Below are 15,740 nucleotides of genomic sequence, written 5' to 3' on the forward strand. Positions count from 1 at the left end.
ACACCCTAGAAACTAAAGCAGCACAGTCCCTCTTGGGGTTTCCCTCGCATTCAAGGTGCTGTCTGGAATCCATGGCTGTCCCCAGAGCCGACTAGGCAGCTGAGGCCCAAGTCTGAAATGTGCCCTGAACACAGGAAGCAGGGCTCATTATCTTCTTGTCTGTGCTTTGCAGTCTCCTACAAATGAGAGGTCACCTGAAAGAGGGGACTCTGGGTTTCTGTGGCTACACCCGAAGGTACTGCTTGACTAAAAATACACACATACATACATATACATGCATTTTTGTAATGATTTATCTTCCCCAACTTGCCATTACTGACAACTAACAAAAGCCTAATCCCTCACTTAACTTTCTATCACTGTTGCTGTTTGATGCCATCGAGTCAGTTCCGACTCAGTGATCCCATGCACAACAGAACGAAACACGGCCCGGTCCTGTACCATCCTCACAATTGTTGCTGTGCTTGAGCCCATAACTTTCTACTACAGAAGCGCAAAAACCAGAACATGTCTGGAAACGCACATGCCACAATGACCGTGAAGCATGCCTGGAATGGTCTTTTGGCCAATATGTAAGGGTTAAGATATATTCTAGACATCTCTCCTAGACCTACTACCTGAGGAGAAAGTAAAGTGTGCCTCCTTTTGTGGACAAGGAAAAAACTCTGTTCTCCCCCAGCTAGTCCAGACACTCTTCCATGAGACCTGTGGGCTCCTCTCAGGTGCAGTCCACAGCACACAGGAAGAAGACAGTGCCCTCTCTGCCTGATTCGCTTCCCTGCACTCCCTCCCTTCTTCCTGCCCTCCAGGACAGAGAAGTCTGCAGCCCACCCACCCTGCAGCACCTGGCCTAAGGACCCAGAACTCACAAAGGCACTTGCCAGGTACTGTCCAAGGAGACTCCGGCTTTAGCCAAAGGGAGACCCTGCTTTGGGGTGAAGATCACGTGGGGCTGGGCTCTGCCATGACTGCTACTTTGTGCCAGCATATATACATCTTGGTGTCCTGGCTTAAAAAATGACTTTATCTTTCCAAACAGAGATATGTTATTACAACATTGCAGGAGATATTAGATGAAGCACACTAACAATACTATGGATCATATCATCACATGGTCTGGACATTTTTACTCGACCACTGCACTTTCTTTCCAACCAAGCTGAATTCCTTTGAGCCCAGAAAATTAATAACTACAGGAGTCACGAACATACTGAAAAATAGTAGGTATTCTATCTACAGCTAAACAGACAGCCCAGGAGAAGAGAGCTGTGCTGTGATGCACTCCCTCTATTCTACCATGAACATACCTTGTCCTCCAGTTGCAAACTTGGTCCCGTCAGGGTGAATATCAACTGAAAAAATTGGCTTGCCTGGAAACAAAGAAGAAAAATATCTGAATTGGCTTTTATTCATTGAAGACCAGCAATAGACTCAAAAATTTAAAAATACTGGTTATTCACTTAACAACTCCAATAACTGCACCTAGGAAAAACAAAAACAAAAACAAAAAATTGCTATCAAGTCTCCCTCATGCACGTTGGAGTGCAACTGTGCTCCACAGGGTCTTCAGTGGTTGGTTTTTCAGCAGATCTCCAGGCCTTTCTTCCGACGCACCTCTGGCTGGACTCCAACCTGCAACCTTTTGGTTAGCAGTCGAGTGCATTAACCATTTGAACCACCCAGGGACACCAGCAACTGGTTTGGTTTTTGGTTTAAGGCTGGAGTGATCTACCAGTTTCAGTTAAAGTATAAACGGTTGGGAAGAGTCTCCAAGCAATGTTAAAGAGCTGAAGTCCAAAAGTGAAATAAAGCATTCCATCACTACAATGACTGAGCCCACGGGATGCCTGGGCATTCACACAGAGGTCTAGTGGACAATAAACTGCCATCTTCTAGGACACACATCTGTGAAGAAGACACACTGTAAGGTTAGGAACTGTTCATGATAAAAGTGCTGAGTCACAGGGATTTAGTAAAGTGAGCACATAGTTATCACTTTTAGACATCTCCTCTGCCCATGGATCTGTACCTGGCCAGCAGCTGGTCAGGGGCACACCCTGTCCTTTCTGACTGGCTAGCTCACAGCAAGTAGGAACATTGGCAGCTGCAACGCAGAAGCATCATTGCCTCATTCTGCTTCTGCTTCCAAAAAGTCTTCCATTAATGCTGTATCAAAGTCCAAAGAAATTCCATCTTCTTGGCATCTCCTCTGGCTGAACCTCCTTTATGTATTATATGCTCAATTAGATTCTCCCCCTCTAGCGGAAAGGTCTGAGGCTACTAGTTCTTGGAGTTCCCACAGGGCTCGGTATATTCCCAGGCCCACAATAAAAAAAAATTATATGCTCAATTAGATTCTCCCCCTCTAGGGGAAAGGTCTGAGGCTACTAGTTCTTGGAGTTCCCACAGGGCTCGGTATATTCCCAGGCCCACAATAGGAGCCCACAAAACAAAGGTTGGATGGCTGGACCAGAGAACTCAAAACCCAGCAGGTTGTGGAAGGCAATCCTGGAGCCTGTGCCTGGTGGGCGTTTGTTTGGTTCCCTGGTCTGCTTCCAGGCCAAGCATAAAAGAGCCACAAATGGAACATCAATCACTGTCTAGTTCATCACCATATCCTCAGCTCTGAGCACACTGCCTGGTGTGTGGTAGCTCAGTAGCTGAGTGACAAAATAAATGTATGACAACTAACTGAGCACCAGCAATTGCTGATACAGACAAGGGGCTGTTGCCAAAGAATCTCTTCATAGGGGACATTCCACTCTGTCACCCAAAAGGAGACTGCAAGGACCCTGGGATGAGGGTTACCAGCTCTAGAATCTCACGGCAAGTACAGGTGGGTGGGGGGGAATGGGGCAGGCAGTGGTCACCTGAGAGCTGGTAGTTTCCAGAACTTCCACGCCAAGCGTGTATAATCAAATGGTGGTACCCAAAAGACAGTGCCAAGCACTGGCCCAAGGTAGCACCCAGCCCACTTACCTTATTCTAGACACTCCTACAGTCAAATGGACCAAGAGCTTTCACAACACAAGGAAAAATAAGTTTCCTTCTTACTGCTCATTACTGGTAGTGAGGAAAACAGCTGTGCAAACTCAGGAGCAGCCATGCTAAATACAAGAATAGAAACCCTAGGCAAGTTTGGAAGTCGAACTACATATAATATCATTTCTCATACTTACTGAATTCCAAAACCACAAAAGCCACCACACCAGAGTGATAGCTGCCGACCTCTATGATCATACTGGCAGCTCTAGCCTGGTCTCTGGGCCCCTCAGTCACCCACAGAAGCAAACCCAAGAGCCAGAGCTCTATGGTAACAGGTAGGCCACTGAGTTGCTGACTGCCTCTATGGAGCAAATACAGTGTGCTCAAAGCTATCTCAAACACACAGGAGACATAGCCCTTCTCTGCCTGGTTTTCATTCCAAGGCTTCACAGGACGAGTCCAATTCGGCTCAGCACAGTTACACACCTTTTAAGGAACCAGACCCAATAGTTGAACGAACTCACAAAGGCGTGAGGTAAGAAAGCCTACAAGTAACTTTTCTTTTATAGCCCAGCAGGCCCTGACAGATCTCCTCTTGATCTCCCAAAGAATCCAGCAAACTATACACAGTGGGGTAAAAGAAGTCAGGTGCTGATAGTACAGGTGAGGCCTGGGAGTGCTCAAACTGGTGCTCCTGTCTGTGTACCCAGGCCCATCTGGGCACCCCTGGGTTTTTTGTGGGCAAAGTGGCTGCCAAATATGATAAGCCATAGGGTCCTACATGCTGCCAGTGAGAACATGGCACACTTTCCCACAGGCTGAGAGGCTGGGAAGAGAGGTTGCACCCATGCACCCAGACACGCCCAAGTAGCTGCAAGAAGCATCTCACAGGAAATCCTGAAATAACAAAAAGGAAAATTGGGGCTGCAGGCCTAGACTTGAGCTGTGCAAATGCTAGTGCTCCAAATTGATATGAAGGGTGGGAAGTCAGAATCGACTCGAGGGCAACAGGTTTGGTTTTGGTTTTAGCACTGAAACAGAGGCACAGAGTCCTGGCAAACACAAGAGGACATCTACGAGTTATCACCACAAGCCACCTCACCCACTGAGAGCCCTGCAAGATACAGAAGAGCAGATGTGTCCAGCAGCAGGGGAGCTGTGAACCCGCTGGTGCAGCAGCTCCCCTCAGGGCCCTGGGGAAGCTCAAGCAGACCAGCCCTTGTGCTGGTGGCTCACAGTTTCTCCCAGGTGGGCCAGAGTGACCCTCGGCTACTGTGAAGCTTTGCCTTTCCAAGGCCAAAACCTTACCTCCCCACCCCACAACATGCTTGTGAGCAATTCATCTGACCCTTAAACCCTGCAGGTAACACAGTTCAGGGCATTCTTGAAATTGTGAACAACCTTCTGAGGTTGATAGTTCTGATGTCCCCATTTTACAGATGAGGTAGAAATTGAGGCATAAAGAGAGCTGCCTGGTGGAATCCTAGCATCTGGCTCCAGAGCCCTAGGTGACGCTGGGAAAGTTTGCCTGGACAGCAGTGAGGGTGGGCGTGACCATTGCCTGGAGGAAACTAACACGAAAGTGAAGTGGGAGTGTGCAAGAGTATGCAGGCTGTGCTGAACCTTTCCCTGGACACAGTAAACCACATCTGCCCAGATTCCTGCCCTGTATGCTTCCCTCTCCTTGCATCTGGGTTGGCCCTACGACCTGGTTTAACCAACAGAACGTGGCGGAAGCAATACTGCCCCAGTTCCAAGTTTAAGTTTAAAGAAGGTTGAGTAGCTCCCATTTTTGCCCTCTAGAAAAAGCCAGTTGTCATGTAAGAAGTTCAACTACCCTGAATCACCATACTGTGAGAAATCCCAAGGTGGCCACGTGGAAAGGACTGAAGAGCCCAGACAACAGTGAGAATCAGGACCCCAACACAGGAGCCAAGGGGAGCAGTTCTACCCAGCCTCAAGCTGTTCGAGTCTTCCCAGCAGAACACATTCAGGGCAGGGATGAGCTGTTCCTGATGAGCCCTGCACAAATTGCAGAATCATGAGCAAATAACAACATGGTTATTGCTTTAATCCAATATGTTTTGGGGTAGCTTGTCATGTAATACGAGATAACCCCAAATGCCAATTCATTCACTTTTTTTTGCTTAAGCCAGCTTGAGCTGGATATTATCATTTTAACCAAAAGATTTCTAGCTAACTAAGCACTGGTCTTGAACAGGCAACCAGGGAGGAGAATTCACTTGTCCTTCAGAGTAATTTTCAGATCCATAAGTATATGAGACATTGGGTTATACTGGTACTCTCAAGAAATACATCAAAAACACTTACCTGCAAGTCACACACCCTGACTACCCAAGAGTACACACAAGACAAGCCAGGCTGCGTTGATGGACTCGATTGCAAAGGTGCCAAATACAGTCCGTGTTCCTTCATACCACGACCACTGGCAGAGTCAACTGCACTGTTTTATTATCCATTCAACATTTGCAAATATCTACCATGTGCCTGATTATTGGGCTAAGTACTAAGAAAATAAAGATACATAAGTCAAAGCCCCTCCCTCAGGAAGCTCACAGAACTACTGATGAGCATACAGACCTCACTGGTCAGTCCACTGAGGGACATCTGCACAGGCAGAAAGCCACCTAACTCAGCCTGGGGGCTTCCTGGAGAAGCGGCAACTGAATTGAATCCCAAAGGTTCAGCAGGAGTTATATCACGCAGAGGGGACAGGGCACAGAATCAAGAGAGTTCAATGTGCTGCTACAGTGTGGAGGGCAAGATAGAGAGCGGCAAGACAGAGTAGGCTAGAGAGATGGGAAGGGCTGGTAAGGCTCCTGTAAGGAGCTCAGACCTTTGCTCGAAAGGTGCCTTTTAAGCAGGGGAATGACATGGAGAGATTCACGTCCTGGTTCCACAACAGCTGTATGGAGGATGGGCTTTAGCTGTGAAGACTAGAAGGGAGGTCAGCTGGAGAGGGCCTCAAGGCCTCAAGCAGGAATTAGGGTTAGGAACAGGCTTGGGTTTTACCATTAAACACCCTGGGTTGAATCCTCATCCTTGACACTTACTAGCCATGCACACCTGGGTAAATTATTTAATCTCCTCAAACACCAGTGTCTGAACCTGCAAAAATGGGGAGGCACATTCATCCTTCCAAGGACCTTGTGCTCTGTCATACTGCCCTAAGATGTCTGTGCTCCACATTTTAATGTTTCCGAGATCAGAATGTGCCACCTTGCAGTGAAAGGTGCTGCAAAGTTTCATTGGTGCTGTGTCTCCTTTCTTAGTGATGCACTTGGGATTAACTGAAATACAGTGGTGGACGTCCACAAAGTTCCCAGCAGTTCCCTACCTCCTTACTGCCCTGGGCCTTTCAGTCCCAAGAAAACCAGTTGCTCACATTTAGTGGGAATCAACCTTTGTTCAAACGGCTCTTTAAGGTAGAACAGAGGGAGAAGGATTTTATGGCTTAACTTGCTGAGAACTTTTCCTGTGGCACAGCACAATGGTAAAGATGAATTCCCAACTCTCTCCAGCTTCTGGCCTTTCTCTATATAGAGATAGAGATGAAATATAAATTAACACACACCCTATACTCCAGAGACATCAGGCAATTCTACATCCTCTGAACAACCCTGGACCAGAAGGCTGTCCCTGCACACCCAGTGCACACCATTTCTCCTCCAAGGCTCAGCTCCAGGTCACCCCCTCCTTGACTACCAGCTCGGTCCACCCACAATACTCTGCTGACACTGTCCTGAAGCACTGTCTACTCTCAGAGGTTGAACTGAAAGCAACAGCACAAGTGCTTTTGATCTGGCAGGGAATAAAAAATAAGTTATGGGAGCTGAGATTTTGACAGGGCATGGTCACATAGAACTGTTCCCTGTACTGCAGCAGACAAAAGATTTCTGGAGGAAGTCAAAACGTGGGAATTTAAACTCTGAGCAGGAGACCTGGCCCTACAGCCTTTGGTTTGGGCTCCCATTTCTGGGATTTTATTGCTCTCACAGCTCCCTGTTCCATTGTCCTGATGAAATGGAAGCTTGGCAAAGTGGAGGCCTTCACTGGTTTTACCTTCCTCCTGGGAATGCCTTTCCTGTACGGATCCAACAAAGCTTGACTGTAACAAGTTTTGGTAAGTTTGTAACTAAAAATAAAACATGGAGAAATGTTTGAAACATTTACCAAGAGAAAAAAGAAGTTACAGAACAGTATTAAAATGTAAGGTGGGGACTTGGAAGGAAGATGGGTTTGGTGATAAAGGTATTGTAACTATTGGCTATGGTGATGGACACCATAAAATAAACAAGCTACTGTTTATGTTCATTATACAGAACTAAACATACACGCGTATACACACACACAAGTGAATACAAATAAAACGGGAAATCTGAATAAGATAGAGTATTGTGTCAATGTCAAAGCAACCTTATAATGAGAAAGAAGCCGAAAGAAGAAATAAGGAAAGAAGGGAGAGAGCAAAAGGAGGCAAGGAACTTCCTACAGTTTCATAAAACGTTGTTCTTAGGTGCTGTCAAGTCAATTCTGACTCACAGTGACCCCAGGTGACACAGTGGAACCACCCACAGGGTTTTCTTTGGTGCTATCTTCACAGAAGCAGATTGCCAGGTCTTTCTCCTGCAGTTGCTTGGTGGGTTTGAACCACCAATCTTTAGGTTACCAGTCTATCTTAGTCTGGCCGCTCCACTGAAACCTGTTCAGCATCATAGCAACATGTAAACCTCCACTGACAGACAGGTGGTAGCAGCACTGAGGTGCACTGGCCAGGAACTGAACCCAGGATTCCTGCATGGAAGGCGAGAATTCTACCACCGAATCACCACCACCCCTCACACCAATGGTTAAGTCATTAAAACACTGATTATTTTCTTGCAAAGGTGATAACATATATACTGTTACACACCTAAGCACACTGATGTGACCTGTATGCAGTCAACTCCTATCACCAACTACCTACCAAATATCTTACTTGTACATCTCCAAAAGAGATCTCCTGATCTTCCCACCAAAACCTACTTTACCCGCAGCCAGCCCATCACAGTTAAGCCATCCCCCAAGAGAAAAGCCAACAAGACCCTTCACAACAGCCAACTCCCCATTACTTATCTGACCTCCTCTCCGGCCCAGCCAGCCTCTGGCCAGGCGCACTGGCCTCCTCTCTGCTCCTGGACTGAACTAGGCATGCTCTTACCCAGGGGGCCCTGCACTGGCTCTTCCCTCTGCCTGGAAGGCTCTGCTCCTAGATACCCACAATGGCTTCCTCCCTGGCCTCCTCCACGTCTTTGCTCAATGTCACCCCTTCATTGAGGCCCACTGTAAGTACCCTAATCATGTTCTGTTTCTTTTCTTAGCAACTTCTTACATGTGATATAATTTCCCCACCATGTCTCTGTCAGTTTGTTGTACTGTTGTGGCTTGCATGTTGCTGTGATGCTGGAAACTATGCCACCAGTATTTCAAAGACCAACAGGGTCACCCATGGTGGACAGGCTTCAGTCAAAGATCAGCAAGGTCATCCGTGGTGAACAAGTTTCAGCAGAACTTCCAGACTAAGAAAGACTAGGAAGAAGGACCTGGCGATCTATTTCTGAAAAAAAATTTTTTGTTGTTGTTGAAGATAATTCAAAAAGAGCTGAATCAGTACATCAACAGGGATCTCCCAGAAATTCAAGCCGGATTCAGAAGAGGATGTGGACAAGGGATATCACTGCTGATGTCAGATGGATCTTGGCTGAAAGCAGAGAATACCAGAAAGATGTTTACTTGTATTTTATTGACTATACAAGGCAATCGGCTGTGTGGATCATAAGAAATCATGGATAATATTGCAAAGAATGGGAATTCCAGAACACTTAATTAGGCTCATGAGGAACCTGTACATAGTTCGAGAGGCAGTCGTTTGAACAGAACAAGCTGATACTGCATGGTTTAAAATCAGAAAAGGTATGCATCATGGTTCTAGCCTTTCACCATACTTATTCAATCTGCATACCGAGCAAATAATCCAAGAAGCTGGACTATATGAAGAAAAATGTGGCATCAGGACTGGAGGACTCATTAACAGTCTGTGATACAACTTTACTTGCTGAAAGTGAAGAGAACTTGAAACACTTTCTGATGAAGATCAAAGATTACAGCCTTGGAAGTCCTAGCCAGAGCAATTATGCTAGATAAAGAAATAAAGGGCATCCAGATTGGCAAGGAAGAAGTAAAAGTATCTCTATTTGCAGATGACATGATCCTATACACAGAAAACCCTAAGGAATCCTCCAGAAAACTACTGAAACTAATAGAAGAGTTCAGAAGAGTGGCGGGATACAAGATAAACATACAAAAATCAGTTGGATTGCTCTACACCAACAAAAAGAGCATCGAAGAGGAAATCACCAAATCAATGCCATTTACAGTAGCCCCCAAGAAGATAAAATACTTAGGAATAAATCTTACCAGACATTTGTAAAAGACTTATACAAAGAAAACTACAGCACGCTTCTGCAAGAAACCAAAAGGGACTTACTTAACTGGAAGAACATACCGTGCTCGTGGATAGGAAGACTTAACATTATAAAAATGTCTATTCTACCAAAAGCGATCTATACATTTAATGCAATCCCAATCAAAATCCCAAGGACATTAAGGACGTGGAGAAACAAATCACCAATTTCATATGGAAGGGAAAGAGGCCCCGGAAAAATAAGGCATTACTGAAAAAGAAGAACAAAGTCGGAGGCCTTACCTTACTTGCTCTTAGAACCTATTATACCACCACAGTAGTCAAAACAGCCTAGTACTGGTACAACAAATACATGGACCAATGGAACAGAATTGAGAATCCAGACATAAATTCATTCACATATGAGCAGTTGATATTTGACAAAGGCCCCAAAACAGTTAAATGGGGAAAAGACAGTCTTTTTAACAAATGGTACTGGCATAACTAGATATCCACCTGCAAAAAAATGAAACAAAACTCATACCTCACTCCATGCACAAAAACTAACCCAAAATGGATCAAAGACCTAAATATAAAATCTAAAACGATAAAGATCATGGAAGAAAAAATAGGGACGTTAGGAGCCCGAATACATGGCATAAATAATATACAAAACATTATGAAGAATGTAGAAGAAAAACTAGATAACTGGGAGCTCCTAAAAATCAAACACCTATGCTTATCCAAAGACTTCACCAAAAGAGTAAAAAGACTACCTACAGACTTGGAAAAAGTTTTTAGCTATGACATTTCTGATCAGTGCCTGATCTCTAAAATCTACATGATACTACAAAAATTCAACTGCAAAAAGACAAATAACCCAATTAAAAAAAGGGCAAAAGATATGAATAGACACTTCACTAAATAAGACATTCAGGTAGCTAACAGATATTTGAGGAATTGTTCACAATCATTAGCCATTAGGGAAATGCAGATCAAAACTACAATGAGATTTCATCTCACTCCAACAAGGCTGGCATTAATCCAAAAAACACAAAATAATCAATGTTGGAGAGGCTGTGGAGAGACTGGAACACTTATACACTGCTGGTGGGAATGTAAAATGGTACAACCACTTTGGAAATTGATTTGGCGCTTCCTTAAAAAGCTAGAAATAGAACTACCATACAATCCAGCAATCCCACTCCTTGGAATATATCCTAGAGAAATAAGAGCCTCTACACGAACAGATACATGCACAACTATGTTTATTGCAGCACTGTTTACAACAGCAATAAGATGGAAGCAACCAAGGTGCCCATCAATGGATGAATGGATAAAGAAATTACGGTATATTCACACAATGGAATACTACGCATCGATAAAGAACAGTGAGGAATCTGTGAAACAGTTCATAACATAGAGGAACCTGGAAGGCATTATATGCCGAGTGAAATTAGTCAGTTCTAAAGGACAAATATTGTATGAGACCACTATTATAAGAACTTGAGAAATAGTTGAAACTGAGAAGAACACATTCTTTCGTAGTTACGAGACAGGGGAGGGAGGGAGGGTGGAAGAGGGGCATTCTCTAATTAGATAGTAGGTAAGAACTACTTTACGTGAAGGGAAAGACAGCACACAATACAGGGGAGGTCAGCACAACTGGACTAAACCAAAACCAAAGAAGTTTCCTGAATAAACCGAATGCTTCGAAGGCCAGTATAGCAGGGGCAGGGGTCTGGGGACCATGGTTTCAGCAGACATCTAAGTCAATTGGCATAATAAAATCTATTAAGAAAACATTCTGCATCCCATTTTGAAGAGCGGTGTCTGGGGTCTTAAACGCTAGCAAGCAGCCATCTAAGATGTATCAATTGGTCCCAACCCACCTGGATCAAAGGAGAATGAAGAACACCAAGGACACAAGACGATTCAAGCCCAACAGACAGAAAGGGCCACACAAACCAAAGACTACATCATCCTGAGACCAGAAGAACTAGATGGTGCCTGGCTACAACCGATGGCTGCCCTGACAGGGAACACAACAGAGAACCCCTGAGGGAGCAGGAGAGCAGTGGGATGCAGACCCCAAATTCTCATAAAAATACCAGACTTAATGGTCTGACTGAGACTAGAAGGACCCTGGTGGTCATGGCCCCCAGACCTTCTGTTGGCCCAGGACAGGAACCATTCCTGAAGCCAATCCTTCAGACATGGATTGGACTGGACAACGGGTTAGAGAGGGATGCTGGTGAGGAGTAAGCTTCTTGGATCAGGTGGACGCTTGAGACTATGTTGGCATCTCCCGCCTGGAGGGGAGATTAGAGGGTGGAGGGGGTTAGAAGCTGGCAAAATGGACACGAAAAGAGACAGTGGAGAAATGGACATGAAAAGAGAGAGTGGAGGGAGAGAGCGGGCTGTCTCATTAGGGGGAGAGTAATTTGGAGTGTGTAGCAAGGTGTATATGGGTTTTTGTGTGAAAGACTAACTTGATTTGTAAACTTTAATTTAAAGCACAATAAAAATTATTAAAAAAAAAAAAAGATTACAGCCTTCAGTACAGATTACACCTCAACATAAAGAAAATAAAACTCCTCACAAGTGGACCAATAAGCAACACCATGATAAATGGAGAAAATATTGAAGCTGTCGACAATTTTATTTTACTCAGATCCATCATTAATGCCCATGGAAGCAGCAGTCAAGAAATCAAACAACACACTGCATTGGGCCAGTCTGCTGCAAAAAAACCTCTTTGTCATTGTTGTTAGGTGCCATAGAGTCAGTTCCGACTCATAGCAACCCGATGAGCAACAGAATGAAACACTGCCCGTTCCTATGCCATCCTTAAAATCTTTGTTATACTTGAGCCCACTGTTACAGCCACTGTGTCAATTCACCTCCCTGAGGGCATTCCTCTTTTCTGCTGACCCTATACTTTACCAAGCATGATGTCCTTCTCCAGGGACCGATCCCTCCTGACAACACGTCCAAGTATATAAGATGGTCTTGCCATCCCTACCTCTAAGGAGCATTCTGATTGTACTTCTTCCAAGACAGATTTGTTCACTCTTTTCACAGTCCATGGTATATTCAATATTCTTCACCAACACCACAATTCGAAGGCATCAATTCTTCTTCAGTCTTCCTTATTCACCGTCCAGCTTTCACATGCATCTGAGGCGATTGAAAATACCATGGCTTGGATCAGGTACACCTTAGTCCTCAAGGTGACATCTTTGCTCCTCAACACTTTGAAGAGGTCCTTTGCAGCAGATTTGCCCAAGACCTCTTTAAAGTGTTCAAAAGCAAAAGCCATGGTATTTCCAATTGCTTCATACACATGCAAAAGCTGGATAGTGAATAAGGAAGACTGAAGAAGAGCTGGCGCCTTTGAGTTATGGCGTTGGCGAAGAATACCGAATGTACCATGGACTGCCAGAAGAATGAACAAGTCTGTCTTGGAGAAAATACAGCCAGAATGCTCTTTAGAAGCAAGGATGGCAAGACTTCATCTCATATACTTAGGACACGTTATCTGGAAGGACCAGTCCCTGGAAAAGGACATCATGCTTGGTAAGGTAGAACATCAGCAAAAACGAGGGAGACCCTCAACAAGATGGACTGACACAGTGACTGCAACTATAGCCTCAAACACAGCAACCACTGCGAGGCTGGCATAGGACCAGGGAGTGTTTTCTTCTATTGTATATGGGGTCGCTATGAGTCAGAACCAACTCGATGGCACTTAACAACATATAATTACCTTTTTATATGCCTATCTACCCTGCCCACCTGAATGCAGGTAGTGATTTTTGTCTGTTTTACCCACCAATCCATCCCCAGTACCTAGAACTGTGGCTTGACACATAGTAGGCACTCAATAAATATTTACTGTGTTGAATGGCCCTGGCAGAAGCCCAGAATTCAAACACACTTTCAGTGTCACTAATAGCCGCATTTTGGGAAGGCAGACTCCTAAAGCCCAGGCTCCACGATCACCTGTGGTGGGAACTCAGACTTTACCAACCAACTATAGGCAGAAAGCACATCCCTAGCTAGTTCACAGAGCCATCTGCTATTGTTATCTGTATCGCTTTCAACCACAAAAACTTCTCCCAGTCTTAAGTAAGCACCACCACAATGAAATCTCATAGGTATCAGCTGGTCAACAGATTCTAAACACCAGAGAGAGGAAGCTGTAACAACCATGCAACCGTTTTTGGACTGCAAATGGAAGTAAAAAAAAGCGATGAGTGTATCATTTATAGACCATAATCACTTCTGCAGTATTTTGCCAACAAAAAATCAAAGTTTTGGTAACAGTCATTGTTTCTTCATACCCATTTTCACCCTTCAAGTTTGAGTATACGTGGATTCGCAAAACAGAGATATCCCTTAAACGTTACCTGCAAAATGAATTCCTATCAATCTAATAATCTCTTCCACCCACTTCTATTAGAAAATTAGAGCTATGTGCCTAGGAGGGTGTGGTGAAATGAGTTCCTTTATGTGGCCTTTTGCCTTGGTTCTTTGGAGTAAGTTTGAAAAATCTTTCCTCTAAGCCCTGAGGAGTTATCTTTGCCCTAGTTTTCCACCCTAGAGGATTTGTTACTTTTTAGTCCAGGTTGATCGCTATTTCCTGAGCAACTGGAAACAACTTGTGGTTTGATACTTTTTAGCCAGTCTTGGGCTACAGTCTGTCCTGTGATTGGTGTGCACCTTGCAGGGGCTAGTCAATAAGGCTACGCCAATAAATTGTCTGTAGCCTACCATGCAAATGAAGTACTCGTGGCCCATGAAGAGGGGATTGGTCAGTTCATGGCCCTGGTGAGAAAGCCCTGCCTTATAACTGATTAGGAGTTTACATATATATGCAACCAACCCACAAAGGTTTCTGAGACAGAAAGAAGCAGGAAGCTGCAGAAGGGAGGAGAGGAGAGGAGAGAGAAAAGAGGCAAGGAACCTTCTAAAAGGCTGTAACACTGAAGACTATGGCAGGCCCAGACGGGCCCTGAGGCAGAGACCCTGGTAACAATGGGCAGGGCCCAGAGGAGCCTGTCCTCAGGAGGACAAGAAAAGTGAGAGAGTTGTCCTGCACTGAAGAAGGGAGGGATGTGCATTCCTCTTTGGGGAAGCCTTCCAGACTTTGCCTACATGCTTCCTGATCCTGAGTTGCAGCCTGTTGATCCTGATCTGAGTTGTACCCTGTTACTTCCTTAATAAACCACTTAACTGTAAGTATAGTCTGTGAGTTCTGTGTGGCCACTGCAATGGATTGTCGAACCCAGAAAAGAAATAGAGAGTGCCGTGGAGGGATGTTTGGTGTCACTGACCTGTACCTCACAGGGATCGGTTTTGGGCTGATCTTGATTCTCATTATCCCCCCTGAAGTTAGACAGGTTCTGACGTTACTACTCCTCCTCCTCCTCCCATTTCACGGAGGGAAATCTGTTAGCTTAACAGCCACAGTTAAATAATAATATTTAAGTTAAAACTAAACAGCAAATAACTTTAGCTTTCCAGTTATATATGCAATGTAAGGTCTATAAAGGAGACTGCATGATAGAAAATACTGGATTTCTATGGTAATGGGAACCTGGCTAACATTTTTAAAAATTCAGACACTTTTACAAGATGGTTTCTATACTAAATAAAATTTGTTTTTTAAAAAGCACCAAGTCCCACAGTTATCATTTTTTTAAACGGTCTGAAAACCAAAATAAAACCATTTGTTGTCAGGTCAATTCCTACTCATGGCGACCCCACTTGTTTCAGAGTAAAACTGTGCTCCATAAGGCTTTCAATGGCTGTGATCTTTTGGAAGGAGATCACCAAACCTTTCTTTCAAGGTGCCTCTGGGTGGATTCGAACCACCAACCTTTTGGTTAGTTGTTGTTTTTAGGTGCTGTTGAGTCAGTTCCGACTCGTAGTGACCCTATGTACAAGAGTACAAAACACTGCCCGGACCTGCACCATCCTCACAATCATTGCTATGTCTGAGCCCATTGTAGCAGCTACTGTGTCGATCCATCTCATTGAGGGTCTACCTCTTTTTTGCTGACCCTCTACAAGCATGATATCCTCTTCTAGAGACTGGTCCCTCCTGATAACATGTTTAAAGTACTCGAGGTGAAGTCCTGCCTAGGGCTTAACTGCCTGAGCCACCCGAGAACTCCTCTTTCAGACCACACGCACACAAAAGTTTTAACGGTGTATTTTCCTACCAGCATTTTCTATTCTTTCCTAATTTGACCATGTATTACTTTTTTACAGAGGGAAGAGGTAG

The 15,740-nt window shown here is 44.6% G+C and overlaps 1 protein-coding gene across 2 annotated transcripts in view; it reads right to left on the minus strand.

Moving 5' to 3' along the window:
• The window catches only part of LOC100669322 (protein HIRA), a 109,516-nt gene that overhangs the window by 81,242 nt on the left and 12,534 nt on the right, over positions 1-15,740 (minus strand). For both annotated transcript variants that reach the window (XM_010598778.3, XM_010598781.2), the window contains exon 2: positions 1,308-1,370. In XM_010598778.3, coding sequence (XP_010597080.2) covers positions 1,308-1,370 — 63 coding nt within the window. The remainder of the gene's footprint in view (positions 1-1,307; positions 1,371-15,740) is intronic.

Source organism: Loxodonta africana, chromosome 19, assembly GCF_030014295.1.
Source record: "Loxodonta africana isolate mLoxAfr1 chromosome 19, mLoxAfr1.hap2, whole genome shotgun sequence".
In the NCBI taxonomy this organism is placed as follows: domain Eukaryota; kingdom Metazoa; phylum Chordata; class Mammalia; order Proboscidea; family Elephantidae; genus Loxodonta; species Loxodonta africana.